Source organism: Nesoenas mayeri (assembly GCF_963082525.1).
Source record: "Nesoenas mayeri genome assembly, chromosome: 10".
Lineage (NCBI taxonomy): Eukaryota > Metazoa > Chordata > Aves > Columbiformes > Columbidae > Nesoenas > Nesoenas mayeri.
In genome coordinates this window covers 6,585,717-6,608,527 of record NC_137560.1, presented here as the reverse complement: position 1 = coordinate 6,608,527, position 22,811 = coordinate 6,585,717, and the positions used below count along the sequence as shown (strand labels likewise).

Below are 22,811 nucleotides of genomic sequence, written 5' to 3'. Positions count from 1 at the left end.
TACTAACTATTGGATTTTATCTTTTTTTCAGTTTGGAGTGAGGGTTGTCTGCAATATATTGATCGTCATGGCAAGACACAACCTGCAAAATCCTGTCCCGACTTCTGCTGCGGAGATTGCAGGCATCAGTACTGTTGCTCAGATGTGTTCTTGAAATTTGGTGAAGAACAACAATTTCAGTGTAATCTGCTTGGTGGAAGGTATGAGGCAAAGTGAATGTATGCAGCAGGTTATAATTCTATTCTCAAATAGCAAAAATACACATTTTAATGGTTAAAACCTCACGAAGGGACCTTTCAGGTCTGTATCTGGCTGTATCAGGGATCTATATTAATGCATGTAACTTACCTATAAAATGGAATGAGGTGCGCAAATCAATGCGTGAACTGGTGTATGTTTTCTTTAGCATTTTCAGATACTTTTGGCTGATTTAATTAATCTTTGAGGATGACAAAAAATACTCATTCTCTTTTTAATGTACATTACCTTTCATAAGCATTTGGAATTTAGCCAGGTACTTCAATAAGTTGTAAATTCCATTTTTTGAGATGAATTCTCTTACTACAGGAGCGCTGACTTGAGCAATGTAAATTACATGCGGGTTTTTTCGGACCCTGATGATGACATTCCTGGCCCCAGGTAAGGCATGCAAAGTCTCAGCTTTTAAAATGGTATTTATTTGCAGGTTCTTCATTGTGCAATTAATACATGCTCATAGAAAATGAAAAACTGATTTGTGTGTTAAGAATGTGAAGCACTTGAACTCTATGTCCATGTAGTGATACCTGAAGCAGCAGATATGAGGAAGACGTTACATTGTGCTGTTTAGATCACAACGATTGCTGTAACAGTCTGTATTATTACTGGAGGGGAGGTTGTCCTCTAAAGCATTAGCATGTGTGCTCTGTACTTGTAGATACTGACAGGTTATGTCCAGAGTAGCTCAGTAAGAGAAGCTGCTTTTGTTTGAAGCATCTCCTTGCTTTATAGCATCTTTTGCGCTTAGTTTTTGTCCATATTCGTTGTTCTATTTCAAAGTATGTTCTTTTAAGCCTGTGCGCTGTGCTGGTGATTACAAGACTCCTGCTGTAGAATGTTCCGATTTTTCATAGCGTGGAAGACCACAAAGCGTGGACAAGGGTTAATTCTGAGCTATGAGTATTTAAGACATCGTATTTTTTAATAACTCCGGGAAAAGGGGACCCGTGGATGTTGCACAGGAGCCCCGGCCGTGGCTGCGGCCCTTTTAAAAGGGGGCGGGGCAAGCGGAGTGACGTGCGCGGGGGCGGAGCCGGGCGGCGGGCGCGGGGCGAGCGGCGGCGGAGGCGGCGAGCATGGGGTGAGCGGGCGCGGCGGGCGGGGGGACCCTGCGGCACCGGGAGCCTTGAGCCAGCGGGGCCGCGGCAGCGACATCGCCCCCGACTCCTGGGCTGGGGCGGCGGGTGCTCGGGGCCGTGGCCGTTCCGTGGCACAGCGGGTGGGAGCGCCCGCCCGTCCCGGGAGCTGCCCGCGGTGGGAAGGAACCTCGCCCCGGGCTCCTAGAGGCAGCGCTGCCGTGGCAGGGCCAGGGCATCGGTGTGAGGAGGGCACATGAACGTGGTGGATCGTCTTTTGGCCCAATAGTCTTCCACAAGGAACTGATGTAAGGAATATTTTGGAGGAGGGATGGCCCATCTTCTCTGCTGGACTGATGGGCCTGTCTTAAATATCTTTAAATGGTTCGCATACAGCAGGCATGAGCCTCATCTTGCAATCAGTGCTCACTTCTTGATGGATTTTTTAGTAGAAAGATATGAAAAAAACTTCCATTTCTCATCTTCATGGCTGCAGAGATATTGAATCTGTGCGAGTAATAAAGGTTAAATGTAAAGAATGTGATAACTATTTTTTTCCATGCTAGCAAGCATAGTTATTAAAAAACACAGAAAATAAAAGAAACCAAACCAATCTGCACAGTTATTAAAGGAATTGTAACCAAGGCCCACAGTCCATAAAGGTGCATTTGTAAATGACAGAAGTCACTTAGGAAGTAGGAGCTAAGTTGCTTTTGTTATCTTTGTTTTCAGCTGTGGAATGTCTAAATAAAGACAGAATCATTGATGTCCTTGAGAAAACGGGTCATTAGTGATTTCTCTTACCTTTCAGTTACATTACAGCTTTGAAAAAAAAATGTGTTGTGCAAAGGCTTAGACTGAAGATCATCCTTGCTTTCTGGTTAGGCAATTTTAATAGAAAGTTGGTAATTATTCATGAAGTACCAACCTTGAAAAACTAACCGGATGTGACTCCAGACCACATCCACATCCCAGAACTGTCCAAAGTGACTAATGACGTTAGGTGTTCTATTTAGAATGTTTCAACTTCGGGAATTAAAGTGAGTGGGACCTTCTGTGACTGCGGTCAGTGGGACATCAAGTAGATTTCTGTTTCATTACAGACTTTGCCCAGGTTTTTGTGTGGTCGTGGTTTGTTGTTGTTGGGTGTATTTTTTGTTTGTTTTGTTTTTGTTGGGTTTTTTTGTGTGTGTGTTTTGGTTTCTTTTTAACCATGTAGTAAGCTGTATTCCTTCTGGAAGAGTTGTCCCTGGTTTCTGCCTGCAAGGTATACTCCACCCTCATGCTCCATGCCAGTTTTTTTCAAAAGACAGGTTTTACATTGCTTCTTGATAATTATGTTTCATACTTTACTGTCTGGAGAGGAGGGCTGGTGTCAGTTGAGATATTTCTTTGCATCTCCAGCAAGAGGAGCTTAGTCTTTAAAGAGTTTATAACAGGAGGAGATGCAAGACGGGGCAACTTCCTTTGTGCCTCATGAGTTGCAAATCTGCCCTTCGCAGGGAGGAGCTGATGGTTTCCTGGATTAAGGGTCAGAAAGCATTTAGTTCTGCATTCTTGCATCTTGCTTCTTCCTACATTGCTACTACTCTGGCACATTGCTCATAAATCCTGGCTTTTAAAGGGCATTTCACCTCTCTGAGAGCTTATCACAGACTGCATGAGAATTTGCCACTGGGCTGAGTGAGCTGGGGTGTCTGTTCTCCCTGCTTGCAAAACCTGCCACAATTATGCTTTGATTCTGTGGGGCGGTGTTAGGGAAGGGTTCATGGTGGTATGGATCTTCTTCCTTGTCTTGTCTAGATGAGGAGGTTTTAGTTTGCTTGTACTTTTGATTTTTTTTTTTTTGCCATGCTTATTCTGGAGTCTTCTGCAGAAGTCCAAGTGAAGAAGGCACCAGGTTTTTTTAGTAGGTTTCTTTTCATTAGTATCCTTTAAAGTTAATATCTTTAAGTATTTAATATTGAGTATCGAGTGCTGTTGAGGTGCTTTGGGCAACTCTATTAAGTGTTGTTCACAGTGCAAGCAGTTCATGTCCTATAATCTTCTTTTGGATGTTTTGAAGACAATAAATGACATTCTTCAGAGTGTCTTAATAATGTACTTTAAAGTACTTGGAAGCATTGTGCTTCCCAGACACTGCATTTGGAAGCAAATGTAAGTATTTTAGGAAGAGTATAAAAGTCAGCGTTAACTCAGATTTGGGCTTTTTCCATTGTTGCTTAATTCTGAAAGATCATTCAGAACTTTTAGGTCAGAGCATAGGCATAGATTTCATACCAATGAGCTTATTAAATTTGCCACCTTTTTTCCTTGCCTGTAAGATGACCATACACAATTTGTACAATTTCCACTGGTAGTGAATGCATTGTGGCAAGGATTTACTACTGGAAGGTGTTTCACTCTTTTTTTTTTTTCCCCTTTTAATTGGATTACTGAATTTTCCCCTGATCTGCTCTGGTTTCAAAGATGGATTGTGAGTAGTAAGGTTAATTTAGTTGTTCTTCCCCTTTCATTCTGCAGTATATAGTATTATTGCTTTAGGAAACTACGAAAAGCAGAGCACCGATTTACTGGAACCACAATTGACATGCATTGGTAACGTGGTTATTTAGCCTTGGTGTGCCAATTTTACAAGAGTGACTCTTACTGGAAAAGGAGATTAGATGACTCATATCCATAGTTCAACTAATTGTGAAGTATTTGGATGTTTAAATAGTTGAAGTGATTCAGAACATCTGTATCACAGTTACAGAAGGAAATAATGTAGCTGGGGCAACTGATACCAGTTTTTCTAAGCAGAAATCATTCTGATTTTTGTCATGGGCTGCTCAATGTGTTGTCTTGTCTTGGTTCTGCTTTTGTGACATGGACACAATCCATGTCATTCTGCCCACCTTTGTCTGAAATGCAGCATCTGTAATAGTCTACTGAACTGGTAAATGTCTAACTCTAAAGGATGTGGTAATCCTAGTTTGCTATCTATCAATTTAGATGTTTTTAAGCATGTTTTCTCTGTAGACAAAGTAAAAAATGCTGTGATATTGAACTAAGCCCCATTTCTCCACCTCATCCCTTATCACTGTCACAGATTTCAGTTTACACTTCATGGTGTGTTTGGCATCTTCAATAGGTTGTCAATGATAAAAAATAATTAGGAAGATTATTCCTTGGAAAAGAACTTCTAGAAATGTAAGCAGTCTCTATTTAATGAGCAGAGGACTTGTTTTCCAGTTTTGGTCCTTAATATTTTCTGTAATAAGTGAGTTAAACTGCGTACAGAGCCTGTTCTATAAGGCTTGCATTCAGACACAGGCTAATCTCACTAAGGAATGTAAGCTTCTTGTCTGGAAACAACTGAGATTTGGATTGAAGCTATTAAAAAAAATTGTTCTGTGTTTTTAGTAGCCTGAAAAGTAAATATAAGCTTGTACAATTTGTAGTTGTAACGTGTATTGCAGAGCATTTGGTTTTGTGTTCACTGTTTTCTCAGTGAGGAAGCTACTTAAAGCTGACAAAGCAGTTGTGAGTTACCATTAGTGAGTTCTCGGCTGCCTGCTTCAGGCAGGGGGTTTAATGCTTGTGTAGGTTCATCTCTGAAACCGAGATGGAAGGAGAGATTGAAAAATGCTGTCACAGCTCGAGAGACAGTTGTGCGCGGTTGGGTTAGTGTGTCCTTCTAACTACAGAAGGCTGTTTCATGGCAAAAAGCAAGACAACCTGGCCTAAACATGCAAAGACGCAGTAAGATTAGTCACTTGGATTACGTTCTGGAGTTCGTTTTTCTGTGGTTGTGTACTTCATTGACTGTACGTACTTACTAGAGTGTTCCGTCTTCTATCTCTGTGGGCTTTGCTATGCCTCTATGCAGTGTAACTCTGAAAACAGTAAATTTTTAGCATGCAGGTTGGGTCTGGAGATAGCTTGTCAAACAGCCCCAGGCAGGGTGACGCTCAGAGAAGGGTCCTGTAGCCCAAGAAACAAGAGTCAGGTGCAATTGTGTTTTGAGTGCAAGATGTTGTCTGGGACGGGGGGAGGTTGAGCACAAGCTGAGGTCTGGAGTTTGCCATCGGTGCTCAAGTGTTTACTACTCTGAAATGGTGTTGCCATCAGAGGAGGAGTGAGCGAACAGTTGCCATGCGTCTAGATGCCAGCTGCACCTAAGCCAGGACAGTCCTTTTTGGTGCCCAACGCGGGGTATGAAGCGTTGGGATAATGACAGATCTGACCAGAGTGTGTTAAACCAAAATTTGTTGTATGCGTTTATTAATTAGTTAAGTAGTCCCTGTTCACAATGTTGTTTTGCTTGCCCATATGGCTGTGCTACCTAAGTTCTTACATGCTGTATAAATTCCTGGTGGTGCTGTTTATCACCTCTGGGAGAAGAATTAGTGTTATCATATTTCTGTCCTGTGTAATATTGACTTATGATATGACAACATCTCTGACCAAATGGTGAAGCCGGGATTTGTGTATGGGATTGTTGTCATTCCCATCCCTTGGGCACCACCTCTTGGCATTGATTAGTAATCGCATCCAATCCATGGGGAAGGTTGGGTTGGGGATACTTCCCCCCGCTCTTTCACCTCCCCCTTTATCGGGCTAGGTGCAACAGTGTTTGAGAATTTTTAACGCCCTGGGCATGTTCAAGCCAGCATGCTCTCATTGCTATGCCCTCTGAATGTGTGTCAAGTTATGCTTAGAGTTACAAAAGATTTTGGTTTTTTAAGGATATCGCTCAGAGGTTTGTCCTGCGACTGGATGTCCTGGGTGGCATGGCACCTGGGAGAATATAAGCAGTTATCTAGAGAACTTCTCACCTGCAATGGTTTGGAGCTACAGGACCCTGATGAAGTGATAGACTATTTAGAAGGAAAATGCTGTGGCTGTTCCTAAGAGGCACAACTTACCACACTCTCCACTACTGTGCAGCACCCTCAGGGGAAGGGAGGGAGAACAGACCGACAGGCCCTGCAGCTATTCCCATCCTCTTGCCAAACACTGCAGCTACTCATACCCAGGTGACAGGCACGTGGCTACTCAAACCCAGGTGACAAGTACTGCAGCTGAGCCAGAGAAACAGCCCGTGTCTGTACCAGTTCCCCCTATACAGAAAAAAATCAGTTTGCTTGGTGAGGGATGATGATGAACCAGGGTCATCACGAGAACAGGAAGAAGAGGCAGAACAGGAGATAATCACTGAATCCCCATCCCTGCGTGAAATGTGAGATATGTGAAAAGATTTCAGCTGCTGTCCAGGCGAGCACGTTGTTACCTGGCTGCTCCGATGCTGAGATAACGGGGCTGGTAGCTTGGAATGAGAGGGTAAGGAAGCCAAGCACCTGGGTTCCCTGTCTAGGGTAGAGGGCATTGACAAGGCAGTTGGGGAAAAAGACACAAGCCCTCAGCTTCTGAAGGCACCTTCTGTCAGGCATGAAGGTGCCCCTTTAAGGAAGATGTTCCCTGTCACCCAGGCAAGTGAACCACCATGGGGAGAGGTATCCAGTATCTTAGGGAATTGGCGGTGCTGAAAGTGATTTATAGTGATACAAATAATGAGCTGTTACCCACAGATCCAGGTGAAGTACAGTGCACGCAACCCATGTGTCAGAAGTTTCTACAGAGTGCACTGTTGTCATATGCCAGCTTATTGGCAGTAATGTCCTGGAAAGAAGGTGGAGGACAAATGATGGATGAATTGGCTGGCCAACTCCAGCAATATGAAGAAAGCCTGTGTTCTTCCATACAGGCTTGCATCTCAGCTGTGGAGAAACAGCCAGACATGCTGAGAAACTGTCCCAAGAGTTCCAGTGATTTGAGGATAAGTTCTACTCCCCACCTGTACATACCAGTATCTCAGATATTAGGGGTAGGTGTTCTTTGTCTCAAGAGGGAGTGTATAAAGGGTACACACAATGCGGCAAAGTCTGTTTTTATCTGCGTGACCATTGGAGGGGACATGAGGACATGGAACGCAAAACCTACCTCAGTCCTAGAGGCATGGGCACATGAGTTGTAAGGAAAAACAATCACAACAGGGGGTTCTGCCAGGAAAAACACTGCTCCAGTTTCCAGTGGGCAGTTTTCCAGACAGAGTAGAAGAGCTGATCTTACCTCTGATCCCCTTGAAGGGACTTCTGATTCATTTTTACTAAAAGTGAGTAATGAATACCATGACTAGGACTAGAGGGGCCCTGCCTTCAGCCAGGTGGAGGAGAGAGACAACAGGTTTATTGGACTGTGTGGATTCGATGGCCTGGCATGTCAGGCACACAAGAGTACAAGGCTTTAGTTGGCATCGGTGCGCAATGTACCCTAATACCATCAAACTGTGAAGGGGCAGAACCCATCAGCATTGCTGGAGTGACTTGGAGATCCTAGGAGCTGACTCTATTAAATGCTGAAGTGACTCTAACTTGGAAAGAGTGGCAAAATCACCCTACTGTGACTGGCCCAGGTGCTTTGTGCACCCTTGGCATAGACTACTTCAGGAGAGGGTATTTTTAAGGACCCAAAAGGGTACTGGTGAGCTTTTGGCATAGCAACTGTGGAGACTGAGGACTTAAAACAGCTGTCTGCCTTGCCTGGTCTCTCCGAGGACCCTTCTGTTGTGGTATTGCAGAGGGTCAAAGAACAGCAGGTGCTAGTTGCTGAGACTACAGTGCACCAGCGGCAATATCACACTAACCAGGACTCTGATTCCCATCTGTAAGTTGATTTGTGAACTGGAGAGCCAAGAGGTGATCAGTAAGACCTGCTCACCCTTTAACAGTCCCGTGTGGGCAGTGTGGACATCCAGCGGAGAGTGGAGGATAACAGTAGGCTATTGTGACCTGAATAAAGTCACGCTGCTGCCGTGCTGGGTGTGCTAGAACTGGAGTCAAAGGCAGCCAAGTGGTCTGCCACAGCTGATACTGCTAATGTGTTATTCTCAATTCCTTTGGCAGCAGAGTGCAGGCCACAGTTTGCTTTCACTTGAAGGGCATCCAGTACACTCTGTTTTCCTCATCCTCTTCGCCATGGCACTGGGTACAGGGAAAGGAAAGTGAACGGTTGCCATGGGTCTAGTTGCCAGAGGCAGCTAAACCATGACAGCCAATGACCAGAAGGGCCAATTCCCATTACGAACATACATAGGCCAACATGTTATGGTAAAGCTGCCTTCCGCCAGCATTGTACCCATAATGTTGGCAAAGGCTAGAGGCCCATGTGCCTGGGGTGCCCTGGATGGGAGTGTGAAGACCCGCCACTTGAGTGCCCAATGGATAATCCCCAGCTTCTAACCCTAAAGCCCATTTTCAAAGGTCCAAGGCCTAGCTTTATGTTTTCTTACAGGACAGGACATGGAGATGCAGGTCACACTAGTGCTCTTACTAGTGACAGGAATAGTGACAGATACAGACTACAGAGGCTTGGAGGTCTGTGTTGTATTCTGAACATGTCGTTAAAGATCCAGGATCATCTTGACAAGCTTGCCACGTTGGCTGAAGAAACAAATGAAATTGCTGCTGCATTGAGACCAAGCAGGTTAGGAGCGGTTTTCAGTATGTTTGGGTTTCTTTCTTGGGGTGGTTAACTAGTTTTCCCAGTGATTATAGTTGCAGTTATTATAGTTTGTATTGTAATAAGTTGTATTAAGCATCTTGTAAGTCAGTCTATATTAACTGGAATATACCCCCTTGAAAAACCCATATGGGATAATTGATTTACCTGATTGAAACTTTGTGTTTCTAACTTTCATGTATGTGATGACACGTGAGCGATGTGGGTAAAGAAGGAGGTGTGTTTTGTGTAAGAGCTGGGTTATATGCTAAGCAAAGCTGGTGGGTGTAACCTACTCTAAACTTCCTTTGATTGCAGTTTCAGTGTGTTTGGCAAGTCATACACCAGGCTGCAATTTGCCAGAAAAAATCCTTTTTAAGAAACTATTTAAAACATTAACTCTTTAGCCAAGCTAGTTCCTAATTAGTTACTTAAATCTGCTTTTTAGAATTAGTATAGTATTGACAGTAGCAAATTCATAGTATTGCAGATGTTGTTGAGGTGGGGAAATTTTCTGCAGTACTTAACTTTTTTTTTCTGTTAAACTTATTCTGTTAATTCCATAGACCACTTCAGAAAAATCCCTCCCATTGCCTTTATGTTAGTCTAAAATTTCAATTAGGGTGAGTGGTAACATGCTGTATCATTAAAGTGGGATAATAACAGTAGGAGGGGAACTGACTCACTGTATTTGCCTTAAATGTCCATGCCTGTAATCAGTCTACATTCTCTTTTTGCCACTGAAGGAACATTTTGAATTTATTTATTATCTGTAGAAGCAAGAGCTTGTTGTGTTGAAGGCCAGTTTTTATACTGAGCGTCTAGTGGACTTGCCCAAAATTCTTGTGACCTGCCTGAAGCTGCAGTGTTAATTCTTGCACCATTGATGAAATACTTTAGTCCCGCTGAATGCAGCCCTGAGTTTTTTCTGCTTGTTATGTGCGTATTTTTAATGTAGCAGTTACCTATAGCAATTAACTGTCTACGAAGTGTGCAATAACATATTTCCTGGTAAACTTCCCTGGAAAGTTGTATTTTTAGTTTGCACTACAAAGGAATTTATGTAAATAGGCATATTTAGTACAAGTGAAGTGTTCGTAGGCCAAGAAGAGATGCTTGTATACATCCTCCATAATACCCTGCTGGATCCGGGTGTAAAACTACAGACTCCAGGAAGTTCCCTCCCTTCCACTTTCTCATACAGGCTGTTTAAGAGCCTGTTACATGTTACTTAAAGAAATCGAGATGTTAGCATCCTTTAAAAAAGTAGTAATTAGTTTTACTTCCTGTAGGTCTTGTGTATAAAATTAAAGTTTATTATTTTGGGCTTAAAGTAACCCACATCAGCTTTCCATTTGAACAAATATAAAAAGGACCCATTCAGTACATATTTAGCAAACTTTTTCTCAAAAGACTCGTGTATTCTCTTTTTCTGTAACACTTTTGCAGTTGCAGGGCTCCTTGGCTTACCGTGGCGTTGTTGGTCGTGGCAGAGCCCCTTGGCCGATGCTCAGGGTCACTGGGCTGTGCTCAGCTGCTCACGGGGGATATGGCTCAGGGTTGTTCAGGCTGCAGGTGAGCAGAGGTGGCTCAGGGATTGTGTTGGGGGATTGCTGCTGGGAACTTCCCTTCTTTTTGAGGGTACCCAGAAAGTACTATGGAAAGTCGCGACAAGTTTTACTGGTTTTCAGTGGCATTTGATGGGTGTCCATGCTGGAGCAGTTTAGCAGTTTACAGTTAGTGGTTACTTGAGCTGGTACCACACTGATGGGTTAACCAAAATGAAATGAAACCATTTTCTTCATGTTAAGGAGCTGTCTGTGGGCAGGACCCTTGGAGGGACACTCTCAAGTGCTAACTGGAGTTAACATTTGTCTGAAAGACCAACACAGACATCGCTGTTCCAGTCCACACTTCACTGCTCTATGTCGCTTCTGAAATGAATTAGTTACTCACACCTGCCTGTCTGATGAAACTACTGAAGATTTCATAATTTTGAAACCATGCTGTTCAATCTGAGTCTTAAGCTGCCTGTTGCCTACCACAGGAATCACTGGACCCTTGTTTCTTAGACACTTCTTGATCATGCAGAGTTCTCATTTTGGGAAGGGAGGCTCTGGGTTAAGTGGCTGGAGCAGACCATGGCTGGCACCAGCAATTAGTGTGATTGCACCTGTACTGTGAGGCTTAACTCTTTAGTGTATATTTTAATTGTCCACATGTGCTGAAGTTCCTGCAGGCCAAAGTCCAGCTGTGCTAAAATAGTCCGGTCAGTCTATCAAGTGCTAAAGTCACACTCCTGTTTTCCTGTGAGTGTTAACCTCACAGGAGTTTACTTTTTGTGTAATAGTAAATGTTAGTTTTGAGTCTCTAGCAAAGTGGTTCTTATGTTTTGAATCTTCATGCTAAAATATTAAGCTGAGGAAGTGTGTTATTTGTAAAGTTATAAAAACTAATCCCTCTGAAAGACTCTTAGGAAGTTGCTTTTTCTTTAAAACAAAAGAACAACAAAAAAGTTTATTTTCCTGCTAAGCTTTAGAGGCAGTATGTGGCATTGTATGGCTGTGACTAAAATATTGGATTTATGGGATCACCTTAGTCAGGGGATTTGTTTGGTCATGCCCTGTACCTGGGTCAGGGCAAGTCTGGACATTTACCATTCTGACTCATTTCTGGGAACTGTATCCTCTTCTGGAGCAGTGAAGAATGATACGCCTATACTCATTTTTTTTAGACTTTTAGGAGTGGCCTAAATTATCTTCTGAAGTCTTTCCAGACCACCCTGTGTTACAGCCATTACTCAGTATTTGTAAATGTTTGTTCTTAAAACCAGCCATGCTTTTGAAGAGGACCCTGCCAACATGTGTTTTTGTAGCATGGAACAAATCTTGGAATAGACTGAACCTTGCAAAATAAATAGGCTGCTTAAACTATTTTTTTCAGAACTAAGTGATCCTGTTGTTGTTCATTTGGGTATTTTCTTTCTTTTTTAGAGACAAGAGTTGCAGTGTGCACTATTGTCATGAATGCATAGATAGGCAAAAACTTCCTTTACAGCAGCGCTTACAAAATGTCTCCAACTTAAGTGACTCAAAATATTGAGGTTTTGAAATATGTTACTGAAATTGAAACTTGGATATTTTAAAAGGCCTTAAATACGCTCAAAGAATTTTACATTTTTTTTTTCCCACTTGACAGTGTTTGAGAACTCTCATATTAACAGCTGCCTTGAGAATTAACTTCTACAAATGAGTTTGATTCTCTCATTTTAATATGTCCATTGCAGCTCATTGAGTACCAAAAAGGAGTAAAACAGGCACCGAGCACAGAACTCCCTTTTTGTGAATTCGTACAGGTTTTGAATGATTAGAAGGCTGTAAAGGTAAGGTGAGCCTGCGAGGAGTGCTCGTTACACTTAAAATCTAGTGCTTTCCAAAGGTGAGAGAACAGGGGTAGAAGTGGAGCAGGCCCAGGAAAGAGAGCAGTGGTGGTAGGAAGGGGCAGGGGTCCTCTCTTCATATTCACTTTCTCATGATTTTATGGGAAGCTGCAGTTTATCATTGCTGCAGTAAAACTGCTGTTGGGTTTGGTTTTGTTCTCAGTTTTGTTTTCTATTAAATTATTGGCAAAAGTTAGCTGTTCTGTGAAGAGAAGGAAGCAGGAAATGGCAGTGAACGAGCTCAAGCTGTTTATAACTGTGTGTGCTTTATTTAGAGCCTATGGTATATATAATGTGGGAGTCTGGAAACCCGTTCAAACTGTGATGCCAGAAGAGCATTCTGATCTGGTGCCGTGGCCACCCTGACTTCTGAAGTTTGTTTGCAGAACGCAGGGTGTAAAGTGTGGGGGGGGGTTGTTTGATTTTTCTTTTTTTTTTTTCTCTTTTTTTTCTTTTTTTGGTTAACTATTCAGTGGAAGAATCTTTAAGCTACAGTCTTATGTCTTGTCTTTTTCATTTATGTGTAGTGCTAACAGTTGGTAATTAAATTATCATTTAATGTGAATGTATTTTTTCCAGGTGTTTTAGGAGTCTTTTCAGACAGATTCATCAAATGAAAGCAATCAAATGAAGTAACAGTTTTATTTAAGAAAGGAGTATAGGCTTTCTAGAGTTAGCACACTGCAAGAGTCTTAATACAATAACTGGAGTATCTTACAACCTGAAGCTTAGGTGGTTCACTGAGTAAAATATACCGAGCACCGTTCTGGCCTCGCTTGAGTAACATTTTCTATTACTGTGAGCCTTCCTGCACTTTTCTCAGCAGTTTCACTAGTGGGATATTAGTGAATGTTCAGGAATGCTCAGTACTGCTGGGGCAGTAAAAGGACAGACGTTATTACAGTAAGGTAGTCCCTGGCCATTCAGATACTCCAAAAGAGTATTGCTAGTTTTGATTATCAGTGGGAATGGTTAAAGAAAATATGGCAGAGCTCCACTGGTGAAGAGTGGTGCAGCAAGTTGATAGCACACAGTTTTGTTTTCCATGTCACGCTGCCTTCTGCTGTTTCGCTCTATTAGTCTGCATGAGCCCAAGCACGGGTGGGAAAATTATGCTTCTGCTCTAAAGCAGCTGATAAAATGCCTACAGTAATCCAGTTATGTACACTCCTTAGAAAACTCGGGGAAGAACTGACTCCCATCTGTTGTTTCACTCACTGGGCTGTTTCTGAAGGCTTATAATTTGGTCAGCAGTAATCACAGAGTGTTTCAGTGGGAAGGACCGAATCACGGTGTTTACACACAAAAACCACACTCTGAAGTGTACACACTTGACACACCTGTACTTTAAATATGTGTCTCCATTTAGCTCTTTAAAACACGTATGCAAAATGTCATCTTGCTGTGGCCATGTCATTTTAGCAAAGACACAGACAGATGATGAAAGCGCACAGGGTGTCTCTAACAGCTTGGTGAAAATAACTATATGGTGGGGTTGTTTTCCCCTGAGCTTTGCTTTTGTTGCTTTTCTTATTAGAGATAGTAAATAGGCAATGAGATATGTGCTTTAGCAAGCAGAAAACTTTATTCCAAACAAGCAAATGGAGCTTATGCTTCAAACTGACCAATGTTTATACGCTGGTGGTGGGCTCCTGCTGTTTTCTTCTCATATTACAATGGAATTGGGTAAAGATAAGGGCTGTCTGCCAGTTTGCTGCTGTGCTAGTTTATTTAGGATGAGTAGACATTGCTCCACTTTGTCTGTTTTGTCCATTTCTCAGGTTTGTTTGATTTTGCGGGTCATTGTCTGTAGAAATGGAGAATCCGAACTGTCCTTGTCAGGCCTAATCTCTTTCCTTCAAACAATAATTTCTTTCCTGGGCATAGTTCACTAGCAAAAAAAGTGTTTTCCTTCTTTACTGGGGAAAAAGCCCAAGGAAGAACCTGGAAGACACTTTTCTTTTGTTGTCTCTGCTATTGTTGCTTGGTAATAATTGTGTGTAATGGAAATATTAACTTCCTTAGTGAGAGAGCTTTCTCAGGTTGATACAGAAAGCAGCAAGAGCAAGGAAAATGCTGTTGTCACTCTGAAAGCGGCAGTAATTGTAGTTAACATTGATTGTCAGGCAGTTTCCAGAGGTGTCCATAGGTTGTTACAGATATTCATGCTGTTTCTTGCAAACATTGCAATCAGTATGGTTAAGTCTAATGAATTAATCCGTCTGCACACTTCTCTCTCTTTCTCTTCTTCAGTGTGTATATGTATATATATAATTAGTATCTAATAAGGACCCTGTATAATTGATCTGAATTCCACAGGTCACTCTTAAATCTCATAAGTTTCCATGTAAACAAGTATTCAATGTGTGTTTTCAAACCAAGTTGGTGTATGTTTGCTGTTGGCCTCATGGACAGCAGGCAGCCTGTATCTCAGGATGCGATATTATTGTGCGTGTTTATCTCTCCCCCCTTCCTCCCCCACTCTTGAAATTACATTTCTATCTTCCTTTCTATACCAGTCTTGTAAGAGAAGATATTTTTGGATGGAGATGAGCTGGGTTTGACTTTACTGGGCTGAAGTGAAACTAGTGCTCATGAGGAAGGGGGGAGCACTTAAATGCAGCATAGTTAGGAAGGCATTTGCATGTGCAACTTAGGATACTGTAAAGGTGCAAATAAACATGACAAAGCATGCGCACATCTTGACATTTTTCAGCTGTGTTGCAATCACCTGTTTGCTTTCCTGGCAGTGTTTCTGACCTCGCTTGTGTGACTTCAGGAGGCTGCAGCAGTTCCTGTTTCAGACAGAAATGCTTGGGGGCAGTGACTGTAGGCAATGCACAGCATCAGATTGAGTACTTGAGGAGAAATTCCATAGCGTTAATTTAGTACATCACAAAATCACTGCACAAGTTAGTTACAGTTAGATAAAATTGTTGCTCAGATTCTCTAAAGAGATTTGAACCAAGCTTTTTCTTCTAGCTGTTGCAGAAAGAGAATAAAATTGATGGAACCTCTCTTAGGGGGAAAAAATGTGTTTTAAATTGAATGTGTTTTGTATGTCAATGCTTAACCCTCAGTAAGCTGGACACTGAACATAAGTTGCTCTAGAAGACTGAGGTGAAATCTTCTGAATTTGGGCTAAGGATAATAAAGCGCTTTGCCTCTTTTCTGTCAGTGATTTAACCTTCCAGTGTTACTGATGCTCAAAAACAATTTTCACATTTGGTGGCCGTTTCATAGCCAAGTCAAAGTTGATGTGTAATATTTAAAGCTGTTAACAGGAAACTGAGTGGGGAAAAAACGTAAAGAGTTCTGTAGCCACAATCTCTATGAAGGGGCAAAAACAGGATGGATATAAAACTGGTGCTTTACTCATTATTTTAGAGCTGCTTGTTCATTAAACCTGACTTCCTGCAATTGTTCCCAGAACTGATGCCTGGTTCATTTTTTAAGAAATAAAAATGCTGGGGACTTTGCCATCTATGGAAGAAGGGTTTTATTAATTTCAGGCAGTAGGAAACAAATCATGTGAATTAACACTTAAAAAGGAATTGTCACTGGGCATTTAATGCTTTACAGAAGCTTTACATCTGCCTCCATCATTTGATACTCACTATAAAGGTTAAAGCTGGTGTGATCTTTGGCCCTTCCAGACGAGGTTTCTGTGGTTTAGCAGTGTTTCTGTCTCCCATAATGTACTGTAACATACTTGCTGTTGCAGTAAAGTTGCTGAATTTCAGATCTTACAAATCTTGTGAAACGTGGCTTCTAAAGATGCCAAGCGTGAGGGAATAGAACACAAGGAACCCGCCAAGAATCTGCAGCGTGGAGGGGTTTGCTCAGTACCGAGATCATCTCAAGGTTGGGCTGGGAGCTCTTGCAAATGTGCCAAGAACTCACCGTCACCCCAGGGTCTGGGACGCTTCATTTCAGACACTCCTGGGTGTTCAGAGCAGACCAGTAATGCTTGGAAAATCAGATCATCAAACTGGTGGCTTTGAAACCTTATCGCTGTAGCCTTTTGGAACGCATAAAGGGACACAGTTGCACTGAAATGACAAGAGCTGCAGTCACACTAAAACAAGAGGGATCAGAGACTCGCGTTGGGTCCTTTTTCTGTACAGGGGAATGTATTCTCTGTCGGGTTGGTCAACTCACTTGCAGACCTGACCTCACCTGGCGCTGCATTTAACAATTGATTCTCGTTTGAATGCATGAAGTAGGAAGAGTAACAGATTAGGGGAGCAGCAGTGTGTTTGCTGCAGAATGTTAGGTTATGGTAAAGGGTAATAAATCTGCGTGAAAGACTAACTACTTCTGGTGGTATCTTTTTTGCAGTTTTGGAACCTTTGTTGCGATTGGAATTGGTATTTTTGCGGTGATTGCAGTTACTCTGATTCTGTGCCTCACCTGCTCATGTTGCTGTTTGTACAAAGCGTGTCGAAGACCGCGGCGTAAGTACCTGTGTGGTTTTTTTCTTTTTCATATATTTGAACAAGACTTTTTTTTCTTTTTTCTGGAAAACTGTGTTCTTATAAGAGGTGAAAATGATCTTGCATTACATCTCTGCTACAAAACTTGCAATATCTAAACATGAAAAATAAGCAGTTTAGCTGCTTCAGAATGTGAAGTTGCAGAGCAATGTTTTGGGATATTTTTGGAGGAGTTGGAAGGTCTCTTTCCTCACCCCCTTAATGTGTGGATTTTCAGATTTTTGTGTGTGTGTTTTTTGATTTGAAGTGAGTGGGGGATAGAATTAAATTCAAATTGGTTCCAAATATCTTAAAAAATATACTTGAAAAATATGCCACAGGCCCAGGACTGCAACAGTGCAATCTTGAGCAAAGTCTATAGTTGTAGCATAAAGAGGAAGGAGATCTTGAAAACAAATTATTGCAATTTATTATAAAGTGTTATATCTTCTCCCAGTGAAAGAAATGAACCAATGATGCAACGTCAGCTCCTACCAGAACTGATGAGCTAATGTGTATTTGCCTTTCTGACTGTTATTTGAAGACTGAGCTACCAACATGTGAATGCATTAATGTGTAGACAACATACAAAAGGAAACTCATTTGGGCAGTCGTGGTAGGAAGCTCCTTACTTAATAAAGGAGATCTTTGTCACCTTAATCCTTAAAAGCCAATCACATTTAAAAATGAGCAGTTTTTCCAGTCTCATACCAAATGATAGATCGGTTGGCTGCAGGATTGAGTTCCTGGTTTTTGAACGGTCCGAGAAAAATTCTTTGCTCCTTGTGGTTGTGAAACAAGGAGATAAGTTGGCTGCTGTCCCGGTATGCAAGGGCTCTCATTACCAGCGAGACCACTGGTGGGATAGTCAGAGGCACAGGTTTCTAAATCTTTTGTGGAACTTCAGAAATGAAATTACCCAGATTTTGAAGAGAGAGCATTTTGTACATGACTGTTGTTGGCTGTCCCAGGTGATCTCCTAGAACCACCAGCACTAACCATGTTCCTTCTGCTTGTTTGTAGCTGTTGTCACCACCACGACGGCCACAACAGTGGTTCATGCTCCATACCCCCAACAACAGGGAGTGCCACCCAGCTACCCAGTCGCCCCGTATCAAGGATACCAGCCGGTGGCCATCCAGCCACAGCCGGGCATGCCGGCAGCACCCTACCCTGCACAATATCCCCCCCCTTACCCCATGCAGCCATCAGGACCCCCAGCTTATCATGAGACGATGGCAGGTAAGGCAATGCTGGGTGTTCCTTCATCTCTGAAACAGCTGAAGAGACAGTCACTTTAGAGTCCATCTTCTATTACTTACATTTATTATTTTCTTTTACTATATTAAGTAAATGTAGACAAATTATGTAAAACTGGGGTTATGGTGGATGCTGTGATTCACCCTTGCTGAAACTTCCCCATCACCATTTCTGTGTTAAGCATGGCAAGAGGAGATGTACCTGGAGCTGTATTGGCAAAGTCTGGTGGCATATCAGACTGTCAGTGGATCCAGTAGAAAGTTTTACTAATTCAGCTGAAATTTCATATTAAGATCAAAGTCCAGTTAACATATGCATAGTAGTTGAGTGTTTCTACACACCCTTTCTAATCTAATATTTGCTAGATGTTTCAGTCTATACACAAATGGCATTTTCTAGTAGTTCATCACTATGTTTATAGAATACAGAGTCTCTGATCAACTTCAGACAAGTTTGCTGATGACTAGCAGTTAGAATTATCGGAATCTTTTTTCTTCTGCTTTCCTTCTTTCACAGTATTGTTTTCATGCAGCTCCATTGTTGCTGTGACTAATTCCCACTTCCGCTGGGAATAGCTGTTCTCCTGGCTGTTCAGAGAGGCCAGAACTCAGCTGTTGTCTGTCCCAGGATCTTCATCCTCTCACAGAACTCACCGTGCATCCTTCTGAGTAACAAGCAAAGCGTGGTCCTTAAGAGTAGACAGTGCCCTTAGGAACTAACTCTTTCATGACAACTCAAATGTAAAATAGCTGTTCATGGTCTTAGGTAGAAATTGCACAATAACAATGTGCAAACCAACCCCCCATGTAAAAACACTGACTTGGCAAGCCTGTTGACTTTATTTTTCTGTTGTAAACTCTGAAGAAGTTGTGGGTTTTATGGGATTACCCCAAAGCACTTTGGCCTCATGTTTATCATGTGAGGGAACCAATCAGCTTTGCTTCTCCTACTCGCTGGTTTCTCAAACTGTTGCTGGTTTCTTAGTTCTTTAATATATTTTTTTTTTTGTTCTCCTGGGAAAATCTTGAAGCACTTTCCATGTTGCCAGCTGAGAATGCCTTAAAATGAGAATGCTTTCCTTTATTTGTCTATTAACCAAAGGGTAGTCTCTTAATTAGGTCACAGGCAAGGGAGAGAATACCTGCTCTGTCACACAGGAGCCAAACCCACTCACTTTACAAGGTCAGCGAAAGATGAGCACATCTGTACATTCTAGGGATCCGATCAGGTGCTGTGTTATTTAAGACACCTGAAAATGAAGAGAGCAGCCTGTCTCACAATACTAGAAAATAAGGATATCTTCTGAGTGATACAGTATCTATGTCAAACTCTTTAATGTGTGCTCAGTTAGTGGGGGGACATTTTTTCCACTGTTATTGTCCTTTTTAAATTAGCTCTGTGCAACTTCCCGGGAAAGCATTTTCTCTGAAGGAGTCCTGAGATGCTTTCTCTAGTCCTTTGCCCAGTGGTTTATTTTCACTTCTTGGCTTACTGTAGGTATATGCTGTTGTCTGTGCTTCTCTGACTTCCACTAGCTGTTTTTTTTGACCAGAACCATTCCTTTTGTTGTAGACTATGTTCTCCCCAGAGGCGAACCATGTTCTTGTGGCTACCATAATACACATCTACACTCAACCATCAAAAAAAACCCACAAGAACAAAGGGTTTTGTGATCTTTCTTTTGAAATGTGGATGCTTTATGAGTTTGCACAAATTGTTCTCAAATCCAGTTAAGACGCTAGATAAGTTGAACCTCTATGTACTCAAAACTGAAATTGCCGTTATAGATGTAGAATTTGGAATATAAATTGTACAAATCTGCTTTTTCTTGTGTTTTGCTTTTGCAGCTGGTGCGGGAGCACCGTACCCAGTCAGCCAGCCCCCGTACAACCCTGCTTACATGGATCCTCAGAAGCCCGTCTATTGAAAAGATCTTCTACTATGCTTCTGCATACAAAACTTTTAAAAATATAATTTGTGCTGTTTACACTGTGCACCTGCAGTATATTTTTCTGGAAGACAGCAGTCTTTTTTCTCAGTAAAGTGAAAATTAATTCCTTATTTTTTTTTAAATGTGAGTACGAGGAAAGAGTATTTTTCTTGCAAAGGTTTTTAATTTATACCTCAAGCAAATACAAAAAGATATTTTGTTCTATATACGAGAAGAGCATTGTCAGACACCCAAAGCTGTAGCAATCTTTTGCACAGTATTAAAACATAAAGACTTAATCTCTAAGAAACTACCTGATGCATGTTATGTATGTTCTGCCTGTTTTGAAGCTACTATTGTTAGGTAAGCTATAGTGTAATACATTTCATTTACCACTCAGAAGGGAATTTTCCTGTTTTTGAAACGTATTTGCCTTCAGTAAGGGGTAGCAAACCACATTTAATTGTCTTTGGACTAGTTGCGTTTTTCTATGGTAAGTAGCATAAGTTAATAATTTCCTTATTTTCTTTCCCAATTTTAAGGCTTTAAAACTGTGCTTTTATTGGGTGTTTTCTCAGGCCATTTTAATTTATAGCTAGAAATGAGCAACAAAACCAAACTCTTTGCCACTTCGTAGGACAAACAGATCAAAAGCTGAAAACCTGAGGATTCTTCACAAAAATTGTTGGACAAGTATTTGTTGTCCAAGTATTATTGGACAATGTACTTAAGTTGTGTGTTGTTGATGAGTTTGGAAGAAAAATTAGCACCTTAATCATACGTTAAGCAGAAGCTCCTACCAATGTTCAGTCCTGCCGCATCACAGGGAAGGAATTTAATTTACAGGAGAGATGTCAGAAGTAGATTGGGGTTTTTAAATGGTTAGGGTTTGTCACTGTCTGTAGTGAGAACCGCAGCTGGCAGGAACCTGGGGATGACAGATCTTTATAAACTCAGTCTTCATTTGAATACTGATATGCAGGAGGGGGATAAGAAATCCCAGCTCAACACACAGGAGAGATTAAACCACCCTTTTATTCAACATTCTCATAAAGCTGAGCAGAGAACGAGAACTCAGGGGAAGGAAGAGTGGTAGGGTCTGATCACAGCGAGGTAAGGTATGTTCAACTAGGTAGTGCTTGCAGTCATGAAACATCCTGAGACATCCCCACGACTATTATTGCTGTTTGCAAGGCTTTTGGCTCTGTACACCTGGTATTGATCAAAAGAGTCATGATTTATTTTTTTTTTAGTGTACTTTACAATTCTATCTTTCCTAACATTGAAATAGAATGTGTTATTCCTCAGAAGAGCTGTCTAGTCTGTATGTATCACGGTGACATAATTGGTGACATAATTTTGACATATCTCATACACTGTTTTTACTTTCTTAGAGAGGCCATTAAGCCGTATGTCCTGCAATTCTATATTTAGGGTGTATTACTGTTTGAAAAACATAGATAGTGGCATTGTTTTACCTCATGATGGATGGAAACGGCTGCTGTCAAAGGCAGCCTTATTTCTCTTCCTGATTTTTTACGTTTATTTCTGGGTTATTCCGATCATTTTTTCAGTAACGTCTTCAAGGCATTTCAGAAGAAACTTGTAGAAAAGTTTTAGCATTGTGATTCATGACAACCTGTGCCCTTGTGTTACACCTTTCTAAGAGTCTTGAAGTTAATGGCTAGAGTACAACCAAAAATGGACAGTGTCTTCTGTATGGGGGGTTAAGTGTTTCCCTAGAAATCTGGAACTTTTATGCACAGGAGGGAGCTGAATAACTGCAGAAAGGATGGAGTCTGGCTGGTGAGGTGCAGCCAGCGAGCCGAGCACAGGGACAGTGTTGTTCCTACGTTTGGCTGTGTGAGGTGGTCACTCTGTACCTCTCCTTCTTTCCTCCGTCTGATGTGACAAAGCACACAGTTTGTGACACTGTTAGTAGGGTTATGTTATGGTTATAAAAGGAAAATCTGCAATTTCACAAGAAGTTGGCTCAATCATCTGCCATCATCCCAAAGGAACAGGTTGTAGGAAAGCAAAGTGACAACAGCAGAGGTCCCCAAATCTGAAGTTTTCGTGTAGATGTTGTACAGACCAAATAAATTGCCCTGAACCCCACTGTATGTGGAGTGGTGGGAGGAGATGAGGGATAGGGTTAAAGATCCTGAAAATGTATAGCTTTCCTTCAGTGAACATATGCTAATAACTATATACAAGTGAAGAGGTGGATCATTGCTATATGAGGAGTTACTTTAGTAGTAGTATTACCACTTCAGTTACAAAACTCTGAAAGAAAATCGTTCACCTTCCTCACTTCATAATTGGAGCGCCTGACCAGACAGATCTTATTGTTAATGTATGAATCATCGTTAACAATGAGGCATAGGACCAAATTTTATTAAGTTGTCGCCATGCAACCCATTGAAACTTGGTTTTATGTGGTTAAAAGAATGGAATGGTTATGGGAAAGATGGAGAAGTTGATCCATAGACTTATAGTTTAAGCCCTGCTGAGTTGTCACGCCAAGCAGCCATTGCCTTCATGTTGATGAGTCGGTTCTCCACAGGGGAGGGGGAATGGAATTAAAATTTTCAATGTCAAAAGAGTCTATGTTCATTTTTTAAAATTCTGTAAGTGCCTTTGTTTCAGAAATGTTTTGTGAAATTAAGTACAGTAGAATACTCTGTACTGAATTTACTAGATAATCATTGTTGATTTTATTACACACTGTAACCTAGCTTTGTATTTTGTTTGTAGTTTAAATGTAAGTATTCAAAAGAAATGGCATAAACTTTCTGCACCTTTGTAATAAATGCAGTGTTTTAAGTATA

General features: G+C 41.5%; 1 protein-coding gene across 2 annotated transcripts; it reads left to right on the top strand.

Annotated features, from left to right (window-relative positions):
• Nucleotides 1-592: 592 nt before the first annotated feature.
• On the top strand, nucleotides 593-22,811 carry SHISA5 (shisa family member 5). Of its 2 annotated transcripts, none has more exons than XM_080350388.1 (4): nucleotides 593-639; nucleotides 16,657-16,772; nucleotides 17,814-18,032; nucleotides 19,898-22,811. In XM_080350388.1, exons 1-4 carry the CDS (start codon nucleotides 596-598, stop codon nucleotides 19,975-19,977), a joined length of 459 nt encoding a protein of 152 aa, XP_080206514.1. In that variant the 5' UTR covers nucleotides 593-595; the 3' UTR covers nucleotides 19,978-22,811. The 2 variants fall into 2 exon arrangements, with proteins under 2 accessions (XP_080206514.1, XP_080206515.1); XM_080350389.1 differs by lacking the exon at nucleotides 593-639 and adding an exon at nucleotides 1,311-1,339.

Bases quoted from the DNA above. Each gene is read 5' to 3' on its own strand.
- SHISA5 (XM_080350388.1), top strand. From the start codon at position 596: ATGCGGGTTTTTTCGGACCCTGATGATGACATTCCTGGCCCCAG. The intron at 640-16,656 runs GTAAGGCATGCA...TCTTTTTTGCAG, and splicing joins GATGACATTCCTGGCCCCAG to TTTTGGAACCTTTGTTGCGA. The intron at 18,033-19,897 runs GTAAGGCAATGC...TTGCTTTTGCAG, and splicing joins TTATCATGAGACGATGGCAG to CTGGTGCGGGAGCACCGTAC.